General features: G+C 39.4%; 1 protein-coding gene across 2 annotated transcripts in view; it reads right to left on the bottom strand.

The window, feature by feature from the left end:
* Window positions 1-21722, bottom strand: part of TNRC6B (trinucleotide repeat containing 6B) — a 46006-nt gene extending 24284 nt beyond the window's left edge. Inside the window, exons 1-8 of one of the 2 annotated variants that reach the window (XM_010292334.1) lie at window positions 21639-21722; window positions 17699-17720; window positions 15657-16001; window positions 8235-10559; window positions 6788-6946; window positions 3323-3501; window positions 2039-2113; window positions 702-747 (exon numbers count right to left, since the gene is read on the bottom strand). In XM_010292334.1, the coding sequence (XP_010290636.1) occupies window positions 702-747; window positions 2039-2113; window positions 3323-3501; window positions 6788-6946; window positions 8235-10559; window positions 15657-16001; window positions 17699-17720; window positions 21639-21695 (3208 nt within the window). In that variant the 5' untranslated portion in view covers window positions 21696-21722. The remainder of the gene's footprint in view (window positions 1-701; window positions 748-2038; window positions 2114-3322; window positions 3502-6787; window positions 6947-8234; window positions 10560-15656; window positions 16002-17698; window positions 17721-21638) is intronic. The other variant, XM_010292335.1, reaches the window with a different exon arrangement.
* Between the last annotated feature and the right edge of the window lie 389 nt (window positions 21723-22111).

Here is a 22111-nt window from a genome sequence, read left to right as displayed (position 1 = left end):
TAGGGGGGTAAAGAGTGAGTGGCTGTGTGGTGCTTAGTTGCCAGCTGGGGTTAAACTAAGTTCACTACTTAGTTTGCCAAAGAAAAAAGTCATGACAAATTCAGAAGTGATAAAGTAGGATTAACCCAAGTGGTCAATTCCAACTCTCACTTAGGATAGCGTTTTCCACACAGCCCATCCCAGTTAAGCTGTGTAGTATTTGTGGTGAGGCTATCAAGAGTGAAAAAACCTAGTTCTACTGAGCAGTAACTTGTAATAGCCTGAGGCAAGCACTTGAAATCAATGACAGAAGTTATTCCTTTCCCTCACATCACCTCCAGGGAGCTGTGGTAACTGGGATGTCCTACTGCCAAGAACTAAAACAGTTCTCCTCTTCCACTGAAGAGAAAGGAAAGGATCTTCACTTTCTTGAAACAGTAATGAATACAAACTACATGGATCAAAACAGTCTTTCAGGATGTCCCTTCAACAAGTTACAGTTCCATTCTGTACAGGTATACATCCCAATCTTGCATACCAGCATCAGCTCCGTAACTACTCAAAACCTACAGCCAAGATATCAGATACTATAACTCTATCCTTCTATTATGAGGAGTGCTGAAAGTAAGGATCAAACTTTTCCAAAGCAGAGGATGTCATCCACATAAAAGTACTACACCTGATCTCGTATTTCAAATGCATTTAAATTAAATTATACATACCTACAGACAAGTCCATTTTACTGCCTGGAATGTCCTCAGTTTGACTCTGGAAAAAAAAATAAATTCAGTTCTGACTTCTATGAAATGCTGAGGAATGTTTCAGAAAGCAGTCCTTGACAATTAAAGGTGGAATGAACGAAGGATGCTTGTGTCAATGGAAGTTTTATTTTAAACTAAAATAAAACACAAGGATTCCTGATATCACCTGGGACACATCTTACCTCATCCTCCTAATGCTGTGTGTGGCACGTTTACTCATATGAAACCAGACACATGAATGCATACGACAGACAAAGATGGACAGACAGCTGCTCTGTGAAATGAACCTCTGTCCTCCTGTTCCAGTGGTCGAGAGATAAAACTCTGAAAATAGTGGCCAAAATGATAGCTCATCCTCATGACCTGTCAAGTCATCAAATCTTGAAATGTGCTGCCAAGTTATTCTTTAGTTGGCAGTCTGGGACAGGGTGTTCCCATAGCTTTCAGAAGCATCTACGGTCTAGAGGACTGAATTTGAGCTTGGGAGCCAACAGACATTACAAACTAATCCTTGTCATGTCAGTGACAGTTTGTGCAGCCCTGGGCTTCTCTCAGAACCTCTGCATTATTATCTTTTGCTAGCCTTCATTACATTCTATTCCTGCTTCACAGGATGACAGCTGTAAAACACTTTACAGAATATAGTGCCAAATTAGCATGTCAGAAGTTTTTTTAAAAAATTGTTATGTTTAACTATTTCTAAGGTGCTTCCCTGCAGATCTGTCTTTTCACTCCATGATGTGTCATTTATTCACTTTACCAATTAATCTTTAGACACTGATTAATAATGAGCCCTTTTTGTTCTAAAAAGACCCTGCTGCACTGTATTTAAAATATAAATAGCCAAGACAGACACAGGGTTGCAAATCTCCTTTTCTGATAGGGGGCTGAGATTCAGAATTAATAGCCTTGGACTAATCACAAATGTCTGACACTACAGCCAGGAGCTGAGGCCTCTACTCTGAGTGCTCTGAACAGCAAGTTGTGAAAATAAAATAAAAACCAAACCAAACAAAACCCCCAAATCATACTACTTGCAAGGAAATTGCAATCACAACAACAGCTGTCATAAAGTAACTTTGAAAAGTCAAAGTAGATTTTTGTATTTTTCTGAGAAGCCATTCTGACTAGCAAGGAAGTGCTGACTACCCAGCTATTACAGGTACTACAATCAACATGCTAGCACAGCAAATACAGATTAAGTAGCTACATGCTGCAAAACATCTAATCTTTTGACTTATTTAGAGCTTCCTGCTTTTTTACGAAGTTGGATTTTATATTTTAAAAAATTTACTTACTAGCAAGCCCATATTTGAAAATTGTTTGGATAAAGGGTTCATCCACGAATCACTACTTCCTCCTTTTAATGCGCACTGAAAAGAAAAAAAAAAGACAAAAGTAGTTTTAAGCAACTTCTTGATTTCTTAAATTCTGGTTTGTCCTTGAGATGCAAAAGTGTCAAATGAAAATACTTGTATCAGAGAAATTAATCTCCTGAACAAATTACTTCAAGTTTTTGCGTGGTTGGAAACATTTACCAAATACTTTTCTCTCTCATAAATTGTTCATTGTTAGGTGTACCAAACTGGATGAACACTTGCTGTGTAGAATGTTTCATACCTTCAGTTTCGTTCTGAAATCTGGAAAGCTTTGTGCATGTTATTTATTTTTTCCTTTGTTACCGTTTAATACATTCTTTAATCTGCCACATGCACAGAGGCTTCCCTTGGCTTTCTTCCCTTTGGTATGGTTTCTCTTATAATGGGCACTGTGCTGACCTGGCTCTCAATGTGGCCTTACTGTAATTTACAGGTGATCAAAATCAAAACTGAACACAGTTCAACAGTTTTGGACAGTTGCTCTGGTGGCTAAAATAAAAAAAGCTGTGAGAAAAAAGTTCATGAGAATTGTTTTTGCAAAACAGGGATTGTAAAACTCCGTACCATATCACAACAGTGATTACCACATCCTAGGAAGCTGCTCTGCACTTGCATTTTTGGTTTGCCCTATTTTATTAGAAGCAGACAAAGCATAGTCCTTCTGATATTAATACAGTACCAAGTGTTACTGTACTAGAGAACTTTTAACACAAACAAGCCTTAGAAAGCAATTTACTCAGAACTAACCAAACTCCTGCTTGAGGCCACAGGTCAGTAACATCAAACACAAGTCAGACCTAAATCCATCAGTCAGTAGAAATAAGAAGTGCATGTGCCAAAGGGACTGTGGAATCTGAACTTCAGCAGGCTACACAGGGAGAACAGCAGCAGCATAACACAGAAAGATGTGTCAAGAAGAGAAGAGCAATAGCCTTGGGACACTTATTGCTTAGTTTCGTTTAGTAATGGCTCTGCATCTTACATACTGAAAGAATTTGACACCCACTGGCAGATTTATTAGTCACAACAGGTGTAATACATTAAAACAAATCCAGAAACCTCACATTTTTGACACTGTTGTAACAGGCACCTTTCTGGTTGAACCCACTAATACTTTTTTAAAAGAACTATTATAATGCTCTAACATATCAGTCATACTGCCTTCAGACAATACAGCAGTTAAGAATCATTCAATCATTTTACCTTCATTTGTGTTTTCTTTCCTCCTTGTGCCCAGCTTGTTGAGTTGTGGGAGGAACTGCTTCCCTGAGAGCCTGCTGTGTTCCAGACTCCTCCCTCCTCCTCCTCTTCCCAGCTGGAATGACGTGTTCCTGTCACTGGCCCATCACTCTCTCCCCAGCCATCTTGCATAGATTTAGAACCTTGAGGAAAAAAAAAAAGCAGCTCAAAAGCAGTCTACAATACCATGCAGCTGGCAATTTGACGCTGCAAGGTTAGCCTAGATCATCAGAACCCCAATAGCGTTTTAGTCCTCACTCTAACAGCTGTGAAAACTTGTACATGGATCCCAAAACCCAAGGTGTTCAGCAGCATGTTAGCATGTCATGTTTTGTAACTACTTTAAAGCAATGTCAAATGCTTAAAGATATAATAACCATAGGGACCGCTTCTCTTATACAGATACAGCTGTTCATTAAAAGGCAACCTATTATTTTCTAGTGTAAGCGGAAGACTTTGAGGACACTTAAAAACCAAGGGTGCTGAGGACTCTGGTTCAGGTGGTTAATCATTTCCTCTCTTCCTTCAAAACCTTACCACTTCCCTTACACTAAACTCTTTCACAAAATTCGAGAAATGAAGAACTTTAAGGAGTAACAACTGAGTAGAACCTGAAGGAGAAGACCTGACATTGTGCACCAAAGGTAGCTCAATGTGGAAAAAACCCCTCTAATTTCTGTTCTTAACAATGTCTTTAAAAAGACTTATTAGCAGTGCTGTTTAAGTAGAGCTGCCATTACGAGAAAGCTACAAGCATTTCATCATACGAATTCAGACCAAGGACTTTTCCCTGTTGGCTGCTTTTCTTGCTGTTACTCTCTAGCACCAGCTGTCAGGCAACTTAGAATTCTAACCTCTACTGACAAGCAAACAAGAGCCCAAATCCTCATCTTATCCACTGTCCAACTGTTCTCCTTCCTGCTGTAACTCTTTACTCTGCATATTTATTCCCTAAGCATTTCTCTCTTTTAAAAAAAGATTTCCATCATCATCACCTTTTTCGTAACTAATTCTTCAATGGTCCAGTGTTTGAGTGTGGAAATCAGGGATAAGGATTAACACACTAGTAGAAAATGTGAATATTTAAAAAAGTCAGGAATTGTAATTAGTCTATCAAGGGGAACTCTACCTTGATCATGCTGAAAATAAGTACAGCAGCATTTCATGGCAGTATAAGAGCTACTTTAAAATCCATCGTAAATAACTCAGAAATTTCACAGGAAACATAACTTTTTAAAGTATATTCATTTGTGTACCAAAACGGAGGGCTGCTTAGGAAACATACTGGTCTAAGTGCAAAAATCTACCTCTTGACCCTTTAATCATGCTACTTACACAGAAAAGGCTACATTTAAGGATTACGACTGCAGAGTCAAGAACTTAATCTGGAAATGTCATATATGGCGTAGTCCCTGCAGCTTTAATTTATTTCCAGCCACAGTGTTTAAATATAGTACTACGATCCTGGTTTTAACTACATGACCACAGATTATTTTTCTGCATTGCCATCTCTCAGGTCTGTGATTCTTGAACATGAATCTAGACAGTGGTGTAAAGATGACTTGTCTGTAGGATTCCTGCTTCATTTTCTGCATTTGTTGATTGAAAAGGCACAAATAGCTACAGTAAGCAAAGGAAACTTTCAAGATAAAGACAAAACAATGATGTTACAGAAAACTGAGTTTATTCCTACTTCTGCCAGATAATTCCTATGCAATGCTGATAAAACTACATAAATCAATTTTTTTTAAACAGAGGGGCAATGACCTATGCTTCCCTTCTTTGGCTCTGAACTCTTGTTTTCTTTTCATGTCGTTGCTAGTCTCTCTTTCCTGTCCCTACCTTCAACCATAAACTATGCCTGTGCAGGCAATTTTTTCTTCCAATTTATCCAAGACATTAAATATCTCCCCTTACATCACTGAATAACATAGTTTTCTTCTTCATTCCTTATGGGTGCCAATTAGAAAGGAGTTGAGAGAGCAGACACGGGACACAGGAGAATTAAGATCTCGGCTCTTAACACTGGTGACCTAACACACCCCAACCTGAAACAGCCATCACAGGGAAACTCCCTGTATTTTGCTCCTCTAGAGCTAGGGACAGCTTATGTACAAACTAGTACACATATGCTGCAACTTTGGTTATGTCACACATACAGACCAGTTAGGACAAGCAAGTGACCATGCATAGTCTTTAAAGACTATCTTAAGTATTAGCAAATCCATAGAATTTACAATGGATCATTAGCATTTCAGAGGCTCTGACTTCGGTCATATTTAGGTGGCTTTTTACAGAAGAACGAAGAGATCCATCTAAAAAAAGTATAACATCCTGAGAAGTGCCAAGTTTATGTGGCAGGCACAGGAAGCACTACAGCCATCCAAGAAAGGCCACTGTAACGTTAACACTAAAGAAGCAACACTTTTTTCCCAGTTTTGTTTCATAAATGGCCAAACTATTTAATTGGGGTAGGAGGAAGGGAGAATGACCCAGCAGCATACCATCTGTATAGAGCATTTCATTCCAAACAATTACATGTTGCAAAAGCAACTTATTCGCTGTAAAATTGTTTCCAGTTACATCATCAGTAATAGGTTTAGTAACAGTCATGTATTATCAATATTTCACACTGGAAACTTCATATCCAAATGTCATTAGCTTTGGCTATAACATTGCTGTGTTGTATCAGCAGATGATTGCTTTTGTTTGTTTTATTTTCCTTAAAAAGAGTGAAACAAATCTACTAGCAGGAATAATTTCCATAAAAATAAAACTCTTAATAAAGCAAAATTTTAACTTCAAAGTAAATTGTTAGAAGATTTCAACAGCATCTCATTCGCAGAGAACACAGCTGTAGGCACGTAATATCCAGAAAATAGTTGTCTTTAGGTTCAATCACAAAAGAAAGTTCAGTTCTTAAAAGTTACAATTTTCCACACTCACACAATTTAAAAAAAAAAAAAAAAAATCAACTCAAAGGCAAGTTGCATTACCAAAACATAGGTTACCATGTAATGGCCTCCACTGAAAACTTGTCTGTAATGTGCATTCCTTTTTCTGGTATCATCAGAGAAAGCAATTTATCATGTAACAAGTTTATATGCTAAGTAACACATGGGCAACCAGAGAAGACTTTGTGAGAAAAAAGACACATTTCCTCACTCATATGCTCTAATGTTTCAACACTTCCACAGACCAGGGCTGCCCATTTAGTCGCTTAGTTAAGAAATTGTTCATTACCTTAAAAGACAAAATTCCAATCATTTGTAAGCACTTAATCACTCATCCATCAAACTCTTACATGACATTCAACATTGCTTCTAGGCCTCAGATAACAATTCCTCTATTGGTGACCTGTATCAAAAGGCCAAACACTAAAAATCTCCAGGACCATTGCAAAAAAACTGGTATCTGGCCTATACTCACTAGATTTCATGGCATTCGGGGCGTTGGAAGGTGCATTCCCCCAGCCTGTTGTCGATGCTCCTGTATCATCTACTTCACCCCACCCAGGACTGGTTTCATTTGGCTCACCCCAGGCGGACGTACCATTATCTGGAGCAGGTGGAGTGCTTTTGCTCCAGACTGCACAAAGGAGAGAGAGTTTTCATTACACACCATTTAGACAACGAACTATTTACTGCAGTGCAGCACCATGTCACTAATCTACTGCTTCATTGTTTCTGTTGAGGACTTTAGATTCTCAATAGCGTGGGTGCAACAGAATGGACAACTGTTCACATGAAACTTAGAGCAGGCACTGTCCTCTAGGGATGAAAAAGAAGAGAATGCTATCATGAGTAATATTCTTCTTCCACGTTAAACATGAACCCCACATCTAATGCTGTCGTCCTATCTGGTGAACTTTTATGGCTAATTAAAAGCACCAGACTGACTCAGGGTTTTCATATACTGAAGAAATAGTAAGGACATATTTGAAGTACATATTCAAATGAAATAGTATTCTTTAAAGAATGTCTGAGTCAGAGAAGAGATCACAGAACAGTAACATCTTAATATATTTCCAAGCTATGTAACTTTTTCTCATCCTTATTTCAAAGAACAACATATTTTGCTAAGCATTCTCTATCATATAGCAGAGTCACTCAATTTCAAGTGTTTCAGAGAAAAAAGTTTTTTACTAAAAAGAAGTAAATAACTTCTCCCCATTTCTCTAATAATTAAATACAAAAAAACATGTTTTAGTCTGGAGAAAAGAAGGCTGAGGGGAGACCTTATCACTTCTACAACTACCTGAAAGGAGGTTGTAGCAAGGTGGCTGTTGGTCTCTTCTCCCAAGATACAAGCAACAGGACAAGAGGAAACGGCCTCAAGTTGCACCAGGAGAGGTTTAGATTGAATACTAGGAAAAATTTCTTTATTGTAAGAGTGGTCAAGCATTGGAACAGGCTGCTCAGGAAAGTGGTGGGGTCACCATCACTGGAGGTATTTAAAAGACATGTAAGTGTGGCGTTTAGGGACATGGTTTAGTGGTGGACTTGGCAGTGCTAGGTTTATGGTTGTATTATATCTTAAAGGTTTTTTTCCAACCTAAATGATTCTTGTGATTCTATAACTCAAGCTGTTTTTCAGAGCTCAGACTGAATACGCAGATTTGTCAGCTAACAAACCTTTTCTTTTACTGGCAAGCTGACCAGTATTCAGATCACAGTTACTGAGGTACCACAAGCAGAGGACTGATTGATACAAATTTTAAAGACATTTTAAATACAGAACCAAATATTCAAATAAGAAATTGGTTTTCTTTATGGAATTAAACTATTAGTAATTGGAAGCTGCACAATTATCTCTTAAGCATTAACTTTACATTCATACATAGCAGCTTGCTGAAAAAAAGGAATGAGACTAGTACCTGATGCTTGTGATTTGCTAGTCATTGGAGTAGGCAGGCTCTGCTCCCGTGGGGCCTGGCCTCCTTGTGAGTTCTTGTCCCACAGGTTCACATTCTTGTAGTTATAACTGCTAGGATCTCCCCATGCTGAAGTGCCATCATCAATATCCATTTTTCGACTGATTGACTGTGGAGAAGGTTCTTCCCAGCCACTAGGCTCCTCCTCTTTGGGGGCAGCTGGCTGTGGTCCGCTGTTCCAGTTTGGGTTTGGAGGTCGCCCATTACTTGGAGTTTGAGGTGGTGGACCCCAGGAACCAGAAGCCTCCTGCTGTTGCTGCTGGTGCTGCTGCTGCTTGTTCCAGGAGTTGGGCTGTCGACCCGTCTCATTCCATGTTGAAGTTCTTTTACAATCATCCCATCCACCCTTTGAAGCAGCGCTTGTATTTGCACCATTACCCCAAGTTCCAATCTCATTTTGCCCACCTTCACCCCAACCAGACACTGGCTTGTTTCCCGCACTTTCCCAGTTGCTGTTTTTTGTTTGGTCAACTTCCTCTCCCCAACCGTTCTTTCCAGAAGACCATCCTTGACTAGGTTGCCGTTCACCCCACCCCTGATCCTTACTAGAGCTGTCATTCCAAGAGGAAGATGATTTTTCTTCTGGTTTTCCTCCTCCCCAATTAGAAGAATTGGAGTTCTTATAGTCATTCCATCCTCCAGTATTTTTGGGGTCCTTCCACTCCGTTGGGGTTGAGAGCTCACCCCATCCAGACTTGATTTGATTGCTTTGGCTGGGTACATCGCCCCAGCCCCCTGAGTTCTTTGTCTGTGTGGCAGAGCTCTCCCACCCCTCAGTTCCTTTATCAGACTTCCCCTCAGGCCGTGGCATCTCTTCGATATCCCACACTGTATCTTGCTTAATTTGAGTTTGGCCCCAGCCGGTGTTTGAAAGCACTCGGGGGTCCAAATCAGTCCTGCTCAGCAAAGTCTGCAAGACTGCCTGGCAATCAGGATGCGTAGGCCTATATGATCGGCGTCCAGAATTGTGACTGTCACTACTTCCTGCTTTGTGGTTGCTTCCAGTGCTTTGACCTCCAACCTCACTTCCTGCAGAGCTGGAAGATCTGCCCCAACAGGGAGCCTGGGAATTGCCTTGGTTTTCAGGAAGAGGGTGGCCTTTTTGATTGTCCCATGCTCCAGTGCTAGAATTTGGTTGGTTTGGACCACTCCATTCTCCAATCTTCAGTTCATCAGACCCAGACAGCTGTTTCCATTCTCCCTGAGAGACCCCAGATGTTAATTTGTTCCCTTCACCCCATTTGCTTTCATTTGCATGCTGAGGGCCAAAGTTCCAAGACCCACCACCCGTAGACCGGTTATTGTTATCCCAAGAATCACTTCTTGACCCATTAGGTTTTTGAACAGAAGCTCCTTTCCAGGAGTCCTCTCTATCCTTTCCATTGTTCCCATGGTTTCCAGAATTGCTCTGTCCAGAGACTGTGTCAGTTCCAGAAGACCCCCTAGCTGTACCCCAAGTTCCAACACTCCCAGTCTTTCTTTCTCCAGTGCTTTGTGAAGGGGTGTCAGTGCTCCTGGAAGGGTTCCCCAAGCCCATTTCAAAGGGCATTCCCTTATTCTCCATAGGGTTTGGTGAACTTAAGTTCAAGGAGTTAGTGTTTCCATTTTTTGGTCCATCAGTGTTATGAATTTGAGCCTGTTCTCTGCCAGAGACAAAGTTAACACCCGCATTTTCCATCTTTGACTGCTGTTCCCTAGAGGTCTGACCTACTGTGCTAATCTGTGCATTGGAGCTACCACTATCAGATTCCAGAGTCCCCTTCCTAGAATTGCCCTCTTGAACCAGTGCCGGCCAAGCAGATGGGTTGCTATTTGGGTTAAAGTTGCTGAAGCCGGAACTGGGACCGATTCTATCTTGACCACTCAAGTTCCTCCAATTACCTAGTCCATTGTTACTCTCGGCAGCAGCGTTGGAAGATTGAACAGACTTAGCCTTGGGATCAGATTTCCAGGCCCCAAGATTACATTCGTTTCCAGCGCTTCCAGACTGGCACTGGCTTCCTTTTCCTTTGTTACTAGTGGTGCTTCCTGGCAGAGCATTCTTCTCCAAGCCAGGGTTCGAGGCACTGTTGTTATCGGTGGTGTTTTCGGAAGAAGACTCAGCATCTTTGCTGGCAATACAAGGCCACTCTTCCATGTCAGACCCGTCTACAATCACCTTGTCCCAGATGTGAGTTGGGTTGGCGTTGGTGCCGCTGCTGGAGGAGGCTCCAGGACCCCAAGTAGAATTTGCATAATTTGAAGCAGCAGCACCTCCAATTGCTGAATCTAAAAAAAACCCACACCCACAAAGGTCATTAATAGTATTATTTACAAGCACTGAACATCACATTTTTGGCACAACTGATTACTGCTTTCATTAATAAGGACCCTTCCCTGAAATGTGTAACAAAGTTGCTTTAGAAGAACATCAGGCTGCAAAACACCACTGAAAATACTGATAAAAAACTTGTTTCAATAAACTCCCCACAGGCATTCTGTGGGCATATGAATTCACCGTTGATTCTTTCTGCTAACAGTCCAGCTCTAAGTTCAACATAATAATGATAACCCAGTTAATGAACATTACTGATACTGGTTGTAAACTTCTCAAATACACATTTAAAATCATGCTATTCTAGAGTAAGAATGTGTACATCCACACATTCATATGCATGTGTGCATACATGCAGTCAGCTGTTGGTCTGCTACTCAACTGACTCAAAGCAACTACGATCTATTACAGATCAAAAGACAAAAAACTGAAGACAAAAAGTATCTAATGAATATATAAAGCTGAAGAAGTCTATCCTTTGGCTGCAAATATCTTTTTCAAGCTGACTTTGCAACTAGGAATTTCTTTCAACCCTTTGCAAAACAAATAAAATTACTTCCAAAAGTTACTGGAAATCGAAAGAGTCCAAAGCTACACAAATTACAATTTCTATGTAGTAATGTGCAAGCTATATTCAGTATGTAATTACCCCACATTTGTGTCACTGCTTTATTTACCCTAAAAATCAGTTTGTGGTTTTGTGAGCAGCTAAGCTGACCTCTCTGCCAGTGGATGTAGGCTAGTAAGAGAGAACACTTTCCCTTCTCTCTCACCAGCTCTACCTACTTCAAGTTTCCCAACTTTCACCTCTCATTTGTGACAGTTCTGATGGCAGTTAAGCCCTTTAAGTCAACTGTATTCACCAGCTCAACACAAAACTGTCCACTTTTTAATGGGTTAGTTTTTTGCTGTCTTAGCACATTGTACAGGATAACCTGCAAGTTCAACAAGCTTTGAAGGCATTATAAGGAAATTAGCAGGGTGAATGCCAATGAATAGGGCCCCTGTAATCTGTGGTGAACTATTATCATACCACATAGGACATAACTTCGCATAGACAAGATATTTATATGTAGTTTTAAAGCAGACACAAATTAACACAGTGCCACAATGGATGAAGCCTATGTTAGTGCTGGCAGCATGATGTCTATATATGCAGACATGTTATCATCATTAGTTTAAAACATCAGCCAATATTTCCTTGCCATCCACATAATTACCTCTGATCCTCCAAATAATTTAAGTCCATTAGTAATTCAGTGTTGTTCTCTATATAGGGTTCCACTAATTTTTCTATGCATTTTTAATACCAAGGGACCCTAAATTGCCCTATAACACCTACTAAAACACCTACCTAAAATACCACAAATGCCCAGCGATGAAAACTGAACACTCTCCCTTCTACAAAACCATGTACTGAACTCCAATCTATTAGTTTTATTCAGTTATCCCACCCAATCAGTTTATCTTATTTTGCAGGGCATAAAGTTCATAGTAACATCTGCATCAGTATTCTGAATATATATTGTTACTACCAATACTGGCTTGTATGACAGCTTCCATGAAAATGGCATAATGACCTTAAAAAAGTGGATCTCTCCCCCCACCCCACCCGCCAAGGTCCTACGTTATACATTCAAAAGTGAAGACCACAATTTCTGGTTGCTAATGCTTTTAATAGAAGATGAACAGATCAGCTTTCAGGGCCTGTCTCAGGCTTTCAGTTCATTAGCTTAACCAATGAACATCCCCTGAACGCCTTCCAGATCTCCCTTCATTGAGGGCCACCAGCAAAGATCCTGACTTCACAGCAAGGTTAGAACTCTCCGGTAAGCTTTGAATACTGATGAACAAAAGTTTGTCTTCATCCATTAAACCCTAGCCCCCAAGATCCGAAAGACCAAGCAGTTCCCATGCACATTCTGTTCCTTCTGTTGCCTTAACCTCAAGTGCAAAGTTAACAATAGCAAGGAAGTGTGACTGATATTTATATCTGGCTATCTTTTTAGTACACTGAGTAACCCCTTTATTTTTTTTTCCCCAATTAAAAAATTTTCTGATTAGACTGATCACAGGAATAGCTTAAGGAGGATTGCCAAAGACATGTTCAAAAGACTGCAAGGTCACTGTCTTTTGAACTTTACAATGATTCAGCAAATGAATGATGCATAGGCAGCTATGCACTTAGCAAGATCTTCACACAGGTAATTTTAACAGAGCATTTCACATTTTCTTTCTGTGACGACATTCTAAAAGTATTGAGATGCTTCCTAACACAGCATACTAGGATACAATTTAATGGAATATTTTATAAAACCAGCTTCCCCTTGCTGTATTTGACAGTGGCAACAAAACTTTGGGAATTTATGCTTCTTCCTTAAGATAATGGGTAAGGACTCTTGGTTCTTAAGCAGACTTTTCCTTAATAACACACATGCTGAAGATAAACGAGTTTCTGATCTGACTAAAATGAAAAAGATTGCTAGCAAATGACCACTTCTAAGGATGAAAGTATGGAACTGAAATATAAGTGAAAGGATTGAAATGGAGTCCTGAAATGAAGATGCAGTTTTGCTTTGAGAGATGGTGGTGATGCTTAGGGGGTATTGTAACTATTGAAAGACTTCCACTAATAATAATTTAAGCTTTGTTTTAGAAAATTGTCTTGCACATCCTGAATATCATCAGTATTGGAAAAATTACATATACCATCGTCCACTCCAACCCCCCGTATTGCTATGAGACAATAGTAAATTTGGTGTCATCTTTCAGGGAACTAGAGTTTTGCCATCTTACAGAAGCATTTCAATTCTGGTAGAAAAAGATCAATATAAGGAAGGATTATGTATCGACTTTTTGTATTAAAGCCACCCCAACACCACCTATAGCTATCTGGTGAATATAACAATGCAGAGGAGTAGGTAAGCTGCATTATTTTCCCCTTTAGGAACCTGCTTTTGTTTCCATGTGGGATGAATTAATCACAGTATCCGTGCATAAGTACCTGACAGAACTGGGCCCAATCTGAAATCCAATTTGTAAACAGCCACGATCTCAGATGGGATTAATGATGTGCACGACAGATAGCAATGCCATACTTCCTTATGGAAGTATGAATTTTTTCATGAATCACCCTAAGTGATAGCCTCAGCCTTTCTCTTGCCCAACTGCTTATTCCCACTGGCTTGTTCCCCTCCAGCACACTACTCTCACATGCTAGTACGTATGCTCCCACTGACACTCAGCTAAACTGGTAGGTCACCCAGACTGATACTAGCTTTAGAACACAACCTAGGCTGATTTTAATCCAAGTCAGCTCCCCAGCCTAGATAACTGTGTTATGGTGCATGGGTCAGGCAGGTCTGAAAGACACATACCTTTCTTGGCAACACTCCTGCCTTAGATCAGAATAAAGCCATTAACCATTGGCATAAAAAGTTGCCACAATCAATACAATACAACCATATAACATCTTAGTAGTTAATGCACCATTAAACTAAATGTAAAAATGTGAGAATTCATAAAATGAAATTTCAGTCTCAGAAAAACAAATATTAGGTGTCAAATTAATTACACAGAACTTAAAGAGCCTCCAAAATACTTAAAAATGGTCCTCATATAGCATCCAACAGCAAAAAAAAAAAAAAGCGCTGTTAATGAGAAATTTTGAAAACTTTTAGAATGTTTCGCTCTCAAAGTCTCCTTTGTCAATCTACTACAATCACTGTGAAGGTATACCAATGCTGACATAATGCTACAATTTTATATATAGTTGAAAGACTTTGGGGTGGGGTTTTTTTCCCCCCCTTCATCTTTTGGGTACTTGTCAAAACCAGCCATCTCTGAGAGATCTGTTTTTAAACTGATTAGCTAAAACATTGCCATTGTAGTTTCACTCCCCCTCTTATTAAATAGGGAACAAAGACAACAAAATAAGTAATCTGTCAAACAGTGATTGGCTACAAAGGAATTCAAATACTGAAACCACAAAACAAATGGAATTACTCATTTTCCTAGAATCCTTTTTAATAAAGACAGCCATCCCAACTAGCTTACTTGATTCTGGAGTTCCAAGTCACCTCTGTTTTTCCTTCTGAACCATAGAGAACTATAAGAAGTTTATGCTCTCCAAGACTATGGTAACAAAACCCATCCCATTAATCTGGCATGGCTTTCAAAGGCAAACTTAGACATAGTGGTATCGTTATTTTCTTCTTTTGACTTTCAAGCATTTACTGTTTCTTTTTTAAACATGGTTATTGTTAGAACTGAAGTTATCCTTGACTGCTCAGGTTACCTAAGTTTTTCTTTAGAAGGCAGATGTCTTGAGTGGAATTTTGTTTGTTCTAGTATCATAACTTAAGAAGGAAATATTACAGTTACCGCAATTCCCCAAGGGTCTAAAAAAATTCAGAAGCAGTCATCATTTCCCCCGCTCATAAAACAAGTAATCTTAAAATCAAGTTATCCTCTGGAATTCAAAGTGAACAGAAAAGCAAAAGCAGGACAGTCACCACTTTTTATAAAAAGTCACCACTTTTCTCCAAGGAGAAAAACAAGATTACTACCAAGTAAGTCAGGAGCAGAAGGACCATCTTTCTGTTTCATCCAGATGAGAAGTGACAGACACCTGCCATTTGCAGACCTGATATCTGACATGTCTGTTTTACCAGATGATATAAAAAAGTGACAAGATAGGAAATCATGTCAAAGAAACTTAAAGAGATATTAAGAACTACTCAGTGACAACCATAAAATTATGTTTATCTGTGCACTATGTTTAGCTTTCTGCGGTCTTGACAGCATTACAGATTCAAACCACCCAAAATATATTTTTTAAAAAATTAACCTTCTTTCTTCCTCCATCTAGCAGTAAAAATTGCATTAATTGCTGCAAACAGCAAAAGAAAAGTCTATACGCTAAAATAGTACAAGTGAGCTCTCCAAAAGCAATTTGAGGAGTTTTATTATATCGTGATACGCTTATGCACAATTTTAGTGATCCCTTTTCTGCCATGCACACACGTTCATTTAATATTATTATTACTTGCCTGTTGCAGTCCCACTGTCGCCCTGCAGCAGTGCTCCTGCCACTGGTTGTGCGTTGTTTGGGTTTGCTCCTGGTGCTGTTGGGGGAGGAGGCCCTGCTCCACCCCCAAGGAGCATACAGGATGGTGGAGGGGGCTGCCCACGTTTCAGTAACACTTTGTGGTCCTGCTGGCAACGGAATCGCGGCGGCACCTCCCGAGGCATGTAGCGGGCGGCGCTTGGCGGTTGTCCGTTCGGCACTGCCACCCTTTTGGCATTGTTGCCACCATTGACTGGTGGCGATGGAGAGTTGCCAATTGGGCTGGCAGCCACTGGTTGGCTTAAACTTGGTTTCGTCACTTCGGGCACTGAAAAACAGGAAGAATGAAAATCAGAAATTTTTTCACTTAAACCTGCATGAGCTACAAGAACTCACTGCAACTCTTCCCTTTTATAATTTCATTCTTCTCTGAAATACTGTGCAACTTCAACCTTATCGAAGAACAATTTAATTAAAGAAGCAGAAATAAGCAGTAGCGGCAAACCTCTTGCTTCCATGTGCAACTCTGTACCGCAGGATGAAACTGCCCTCCGCAAGTATTTTGCTCTAAGCCCTATATTTCTTGTAAATGTAAAGTTGGCAAAGAATACTACCCTGGGCAATGAGTCATTTTAAAATATGTGCAGTGAAATACAACTGGTTCCCTCCACCCCCTCCCTGTCTCTGTTGCCTGATCTTCAACTGGTTTTTGTACTCTTATGCCTTACCCTTATGGGAGATCTGAAATCAGATCCAAAGTTTTCACCTGCTTACTAGGCTACATGGCCACTGCCAAAACAAACAAAAAAAGGGGAAAAAACCTCAAACCTCTTTTTGGATTCAGAGTTAACAAATCTGAGTTCTCTGTACTGCTCTTACATAAGGCAGTAATAGTTGACTCTCACCCAAAAGGCAGTCCTACATACAGCATTTTTATTGGGCTCACCTAAAGTTTCCCCACTGGTCATGAGGTGCCCCTATAAGCAAAGACAAGCTGTTTCTGAGGGCTATTATGCATTGGAGAAGAGGAAAACTATAAATAAATCCTTGACAAACTAACACCATCATAAAATTTGCTTAAAACACTCTAGACTTGTGACCCCTCACTCGCATTCTCCACATGCTTTTTTGAAACAGAGCAAAAGAAATTCCTAGCCAGGCACCTAGAAGCTGTAATTGCTGAGACATCAGACTCCAAAGGCAAGGAAAACTGAACATATCTACTCTAGCCTTTGCTGAAGATTAGTATAAGAAAGGGATGTCCAGAAACTCCTCCCCAGCAAAGTAAACATAATCAGTAAAACTTTTCCTCTTACAAATGTGAGGTCAAAACAAGTGAGTCTCTCTTTGGCAACATGAATACACTATTCCCCACATTTTATTTTGACAAGGGTTTTCTGATTCCTTTATATAGGCTTCATTGTCGACCCCACCCCCCCCAAAAAGGTATTGTTAGCTGTAAAATCAAGTTACTATCTTAATTCCCTTCTGTCAACAATGGCAATTGCCCCACACAATTTTTCGAAAACTAACACACAAATCAAGATTAAGTATATTTTTAGATCAGATGAATAAGCTTAACTTTCAAGAAGCTCACTTATCAGTCCTGCCTTATCAACTGGACTTTTAGATGTCTGAACTTCTCTTAAGTTCCCAAAACAAAGTCTTTTTCACCTGTTTTGGTACCTCATCATAAACAGTACTTCCCTGTCTTCCATTCCATTGACATAGATGGTTTCAGTTTTTGGTTACTTGTCTAAAACCTTTGCAAAACTGAAAACTAAATATTTCAGCCAAACTATTTTATCCACAATCCTCACTCCCTCTTCAAGTATTTTGATGCTGACAACATGGATAGTTTTAGGTTCTCCATTTTAATCACCTAAGCTTTTATTGCTTCTGAATACGCATCATCAGTATTTCATCTTGACTCACAATTCCCCTTCCTTTTCCAACAGTTTTGATCAAGACCACAGTCTTGTCTGAAGTCAATAAAAAATACTCTTTAGGATCAAAGACTCTTACCTTTGGTTTTTTGATCTGTGACCTGCAAATTAAGAGCAAGAATGTAAATAGAGTTTTAAGAACCTCAAAACAAATGTTGAACAGGCTGCGCTACATCACAACCTTAATTTATTAGCACAAGAACAGTATTTGTTGTTGCATGAAAACAATCAGCTGATGAACTACAAGTCTAAACAGTATTCCTAGTCATATATATGAAGTTCTCAAAAATCCTACAGTTCCTGCAATCCCTTTGCCTGATGCAAAAGTCCCTGGCAGAAACAGTAATTACTTTGCTCATCATTTTCAGTATTCCCTGTCCCACCCTCATCCCAAACACGGATTTCCAAAGCACAAATAAACATGTGCTATAGCACTACAGTTCTTTCAGATTTCAGAGGTGAAGTATTCCCGTTAAAGTGTAACAAAAACTTCCTTCTAGAAGAGTATCCTTAGAGCAGACTGTTGGGCCTAGCAACAGAATTCCCACAGGAGATACCACAGGTCTCTCTGCCATCTTCCCATTTCACCTTTCTCATGACATCTCTTCCAAGGAAAAGAAAGCCTAAACGTTACTGGATTAATTGCCACAATTACAAAAAGTACCAGCAATACCTATAAAGCACTAGACTTCAAAATCTCTTGAACGCAATAAGAAATTGATTACTGAAGTGAGCCATCATGCTGCCCAACATACTCAATATGTGGTTTTGCTGTACTTCTACATTCTTTCAGCATAGCAGATTTCAAGCTACAGTAGAGACAAACATACCACTGGTTTATTCTCTGGAATTGTGTGTATTGTAGCACGTTTTGAACCTGTCGATCATGAGTTCCACTACACAATAATGGAAAAACCCTAAAGATCATCATGTGTCAGGTTCTATGACACCTATTCTTAAAAGAAATTGCTGAACTAGTCCATAATTCTGGAAAGCACACAGTGACAGTATAGAATAATGAAAGCACAAGTAAAAAGCAGTTTATTGTTTAAACCAAGCCAGAACTCCTTTGTATGGTAAAGAATAAAAAGACAAACTGCACTGAATTGTAATGGCATCATTTACTTTGCAAAGATGAATACTGCAATATGCAAAGTGGAACATTCACTACAAAATAAAATCTTAAGCGTCGTCACTTCACAGAATTACATAATTCATAAGTTTCCAAAACACTAAAAATGCACCTGTACCAAAACTGCGTCTGTACCAAGCCAGACATCAATTTTCACTTTATTGATGAAAAATCCTGTATGTGTCAAATTACATCTTCTTCTGTAACACAGTTAAAAATTCTGTTAAGCACTTAAGTGACTCTGATGATCCACTACTAACAGAAAAGGAAGAGGGGGAAAAAAATGTATTCTTTAATCCAATCTGGTAATGCTGATAGGTTTACTATGGTCAGCAGTAAACATGCGCAGTAAATGAGTAACTTGTCTACTTGGAAGAACCCCATTTTACCAAATCTTTAAAGAATTCTACAGTTTGCTGGCGGGGGGAATTACTTCTGCCTATACTGCATCTCTCTCCTAGTCAAAACGATCTGGTTTTGTGAATTTTTTTTTTGTCTAGAATAGAAAAGCTGAGAAAACGTGACAGCCTCAGATTTACAACTCTCACCTCTGTGGGCAGCCTATAAGCATCTGCAGGGCAGGAGCAGTTATAATGAATGGGAAGGTGGAGTCAAACTCAGCCTTCTGACAAGCTACCAAACAACCCCTGGCACACCCCAACCACAGGAATTTAGTCTGTAAATTTGCTTGCATAACCCCTGTTGATTTTTTTTTTTTTTTTTTAAGTTTCAGAAGATACTGACAGAAACAATTGTTTCATGTTACACAAACTCTGTCTGAAAAAAGTACCCCCAAATCATCACTGCTTATTTGGTGAACACCACGACAGTCACCAAGAATGAACACACATATTTATGTTCCGTACATTCAGTTGCCTGCTTTGCTACTCATAGATATCTCCAAGTACTACTGTTAAGTTTGGTCTCTAGATTAACTTATTTAGTGTTTACCCTTCCCAAGATTTTGGCAAAATATCATAACATTCAATCATACTGAATAACTTGGTAGGTAAGGGACCACACAGGAAAGCTGGCAAATCTCCTTTGTATTCAAAGCACCGATTCCTCAGTAAACACAGCACTGTTATCAAGATGATCAGTACAACCTTCTCAAGTTTCTCTTGTGTCACTGAATATCAGCATATAATCCTCAAGTCACTAGCCTTTATTTACCAGGGACTGCTCCTCCTGGTTCCTTACATATACTTTTTGCGCTTGAACATTAAACAGCCACAACATGGAAGCAAAAAAAAGAAGCACTGAAGAAACTTTATTCTGTAGCTACTGATCTTTTGCAGTATTACTGCAGATGTATCAACACAATGGCTGCATAAAGACAACAGAAATACACCAGTTTATCTACACCCAATTTAAACTGATAGACTCAAGCTAGTGAAAAAGGCAGATGTAAAAACACCCCAGATAAGCCAAAATTTAACTGAAATCAGTGCTGGCTATTCTCAGCAGAAATCTATAGAATCCAACACAGAGTAACATCTTTCACAGGACCTGTTGTTACTGAAGCAACTGAAAAACAGAGACTACTGAAAGAAAGTAAAGCATTCTGCTCTCAATTTCACATAATCATTAAGCTTGGAAGGGAGAGCCTCTGGAGATCTAGTCCACAGTTCATACCCCTGTCCCCCACTTGCCCCCAGGAGTCTCCCCAACTCAAAGCAAAGCCATCAAAAACAGATTGCAGAGGGCCACGTCCAACTCATTTTGAGCATCCCCAAAGATGGAGGCACCACAATCTCTCTGGGAAACCTATGTTTGTGTGGTTGCCCAGTCACACACACGCACAAAACTCTTTTTATGATTAAGTGGAATTTCCTGTATCTCAATTTGTGCAACAATGCCTTGTGCCTCCTCATTGGGCACCATTGAGCCTGCCTCCATCTTCTTTACTCCCTCCCACAAGGTATTTATATATATATAGATAGATAGATAGATGAGATCCCCCTGAACCTTCTCTTCTCCAGGCTGAAGAGTCCTAGTTTTCAGCCTCTTCTCATTCGTCAGATGCTCCAGTCCCTTAATTATCATAGGGGCCTTTTGCTGGACCTGCTCCAGGATGGTTATACCTGTCTTAGGGGGCATGCTGGTGTTGGGTTAACGGCTGGACTTGATGATCTTGAAGGTCCCTTCCAACCTTAGTGATTCTGTAAGTCTTGTATTGGGAAGCCCAGACTATACAGAAAGGTTTTTACCAGTAAAAAGCATGGATAAAGCTGCAAAAGACTCAAGTTCATGTCAAGTGAACCCCTAGAACAATCTACTAGATTTTCAGCAAAATAGAGAGCTAATACACCAAATGCTCAAACTCATTTTCTAAGCAAAAACGATTTTCAGTGACTTATCAATTCTCCACAGCTCAAACTTGAACTGATACACTTCAGCAAAAGTGCTATCAGCTGCAGAAAATGTAAAACCTAAGTAACACGTAGCAAAAAATAAAGGGAAACTTCAGCAGTAGATATTTCATATAAACTTCCTTAAGGGCTTAGCAAAAAACAAAAAACTATTTTCTTGCTCTAGAAAATATTTAGTAAATTTTACTGCAAGAATTGCAAGAGCTGGGCAGCATTTCCATCCCCAAACACCTCAAAACAAGAGTTGCACAGATCAAGAAGAGCACATTCAGTAAATTAAGTTTAATAGTTTATATCAAAAAACTTCATTTACTTTATGACACACTAAGCAGAAGAAATCTGTTAAGTTAAACACTTAAAGTTCCAGAAAAACGATGCAAAAAGCAGTCTTTAATGAAGCATCATTCTAAAAAAAAATCAAGTTTTTAAGCTCAAATACAATTTAACACCTTACCACCCCAGTAATAAATATTTATGTTCCAGCTCAATAAAAGAATTCAAACATCAAAAACTACCTTCTGAGCAGATTCCTTCTTTTTCTTATCCTCTTTCTTCCTTTTCTTGTCTTCCATTAACTGTTCTTCCCTTTCTTGCTCCTTCTCTCTGCCAAAACATGAAAAACAACAGTATGAGCACAATCAAATTGTGTAAGAGCCACACATACTATATCCCTCTTCCTCCCAAGAGAAGTCAAGATAGTAGATTCCTTTTATGATCATACTTCATCTGCATTTGAGGGTTTCAGTCTGAGATAAGAAAAGCACCTTCTTGCTCAGTGTGGCCACAATCACACCACTTGCTGCATAAAGGAAAATTCCTTTATTCGGATCAGGATTCTTATGGCAGTACCCTATGTAAATTAGCTACATGCCTGATATCAGAAATTATCTTAAAGACATTTTGGGCAAAGTACTCTTTTAATTGGGTTGTGCTATTATTTAATGAACAGTCTCGTGAATCTTTTCATATGGTAAAAAAAAAAGGAACT

This window comes from Phaethon lepturus, unplaced genomic scaffold, assembly GCF_000687285.1.
Source record: "Phaethon lepturus isolate BGI_N335 unplaced genomic scaffold, ASM68728v1 scaffold26498, whole genome shotgun sequence".
NCBI classification, from domain to species: domain Eukaryota; kingdom Metazoa; phylum Chordata; class Aves; order Phaethontiformes; family Phaethontidae; genus Phaethon; species Phaethon lepturus.
This window is presented reverse-complemented; position numbering and strand designations above follow the sequence as displayed.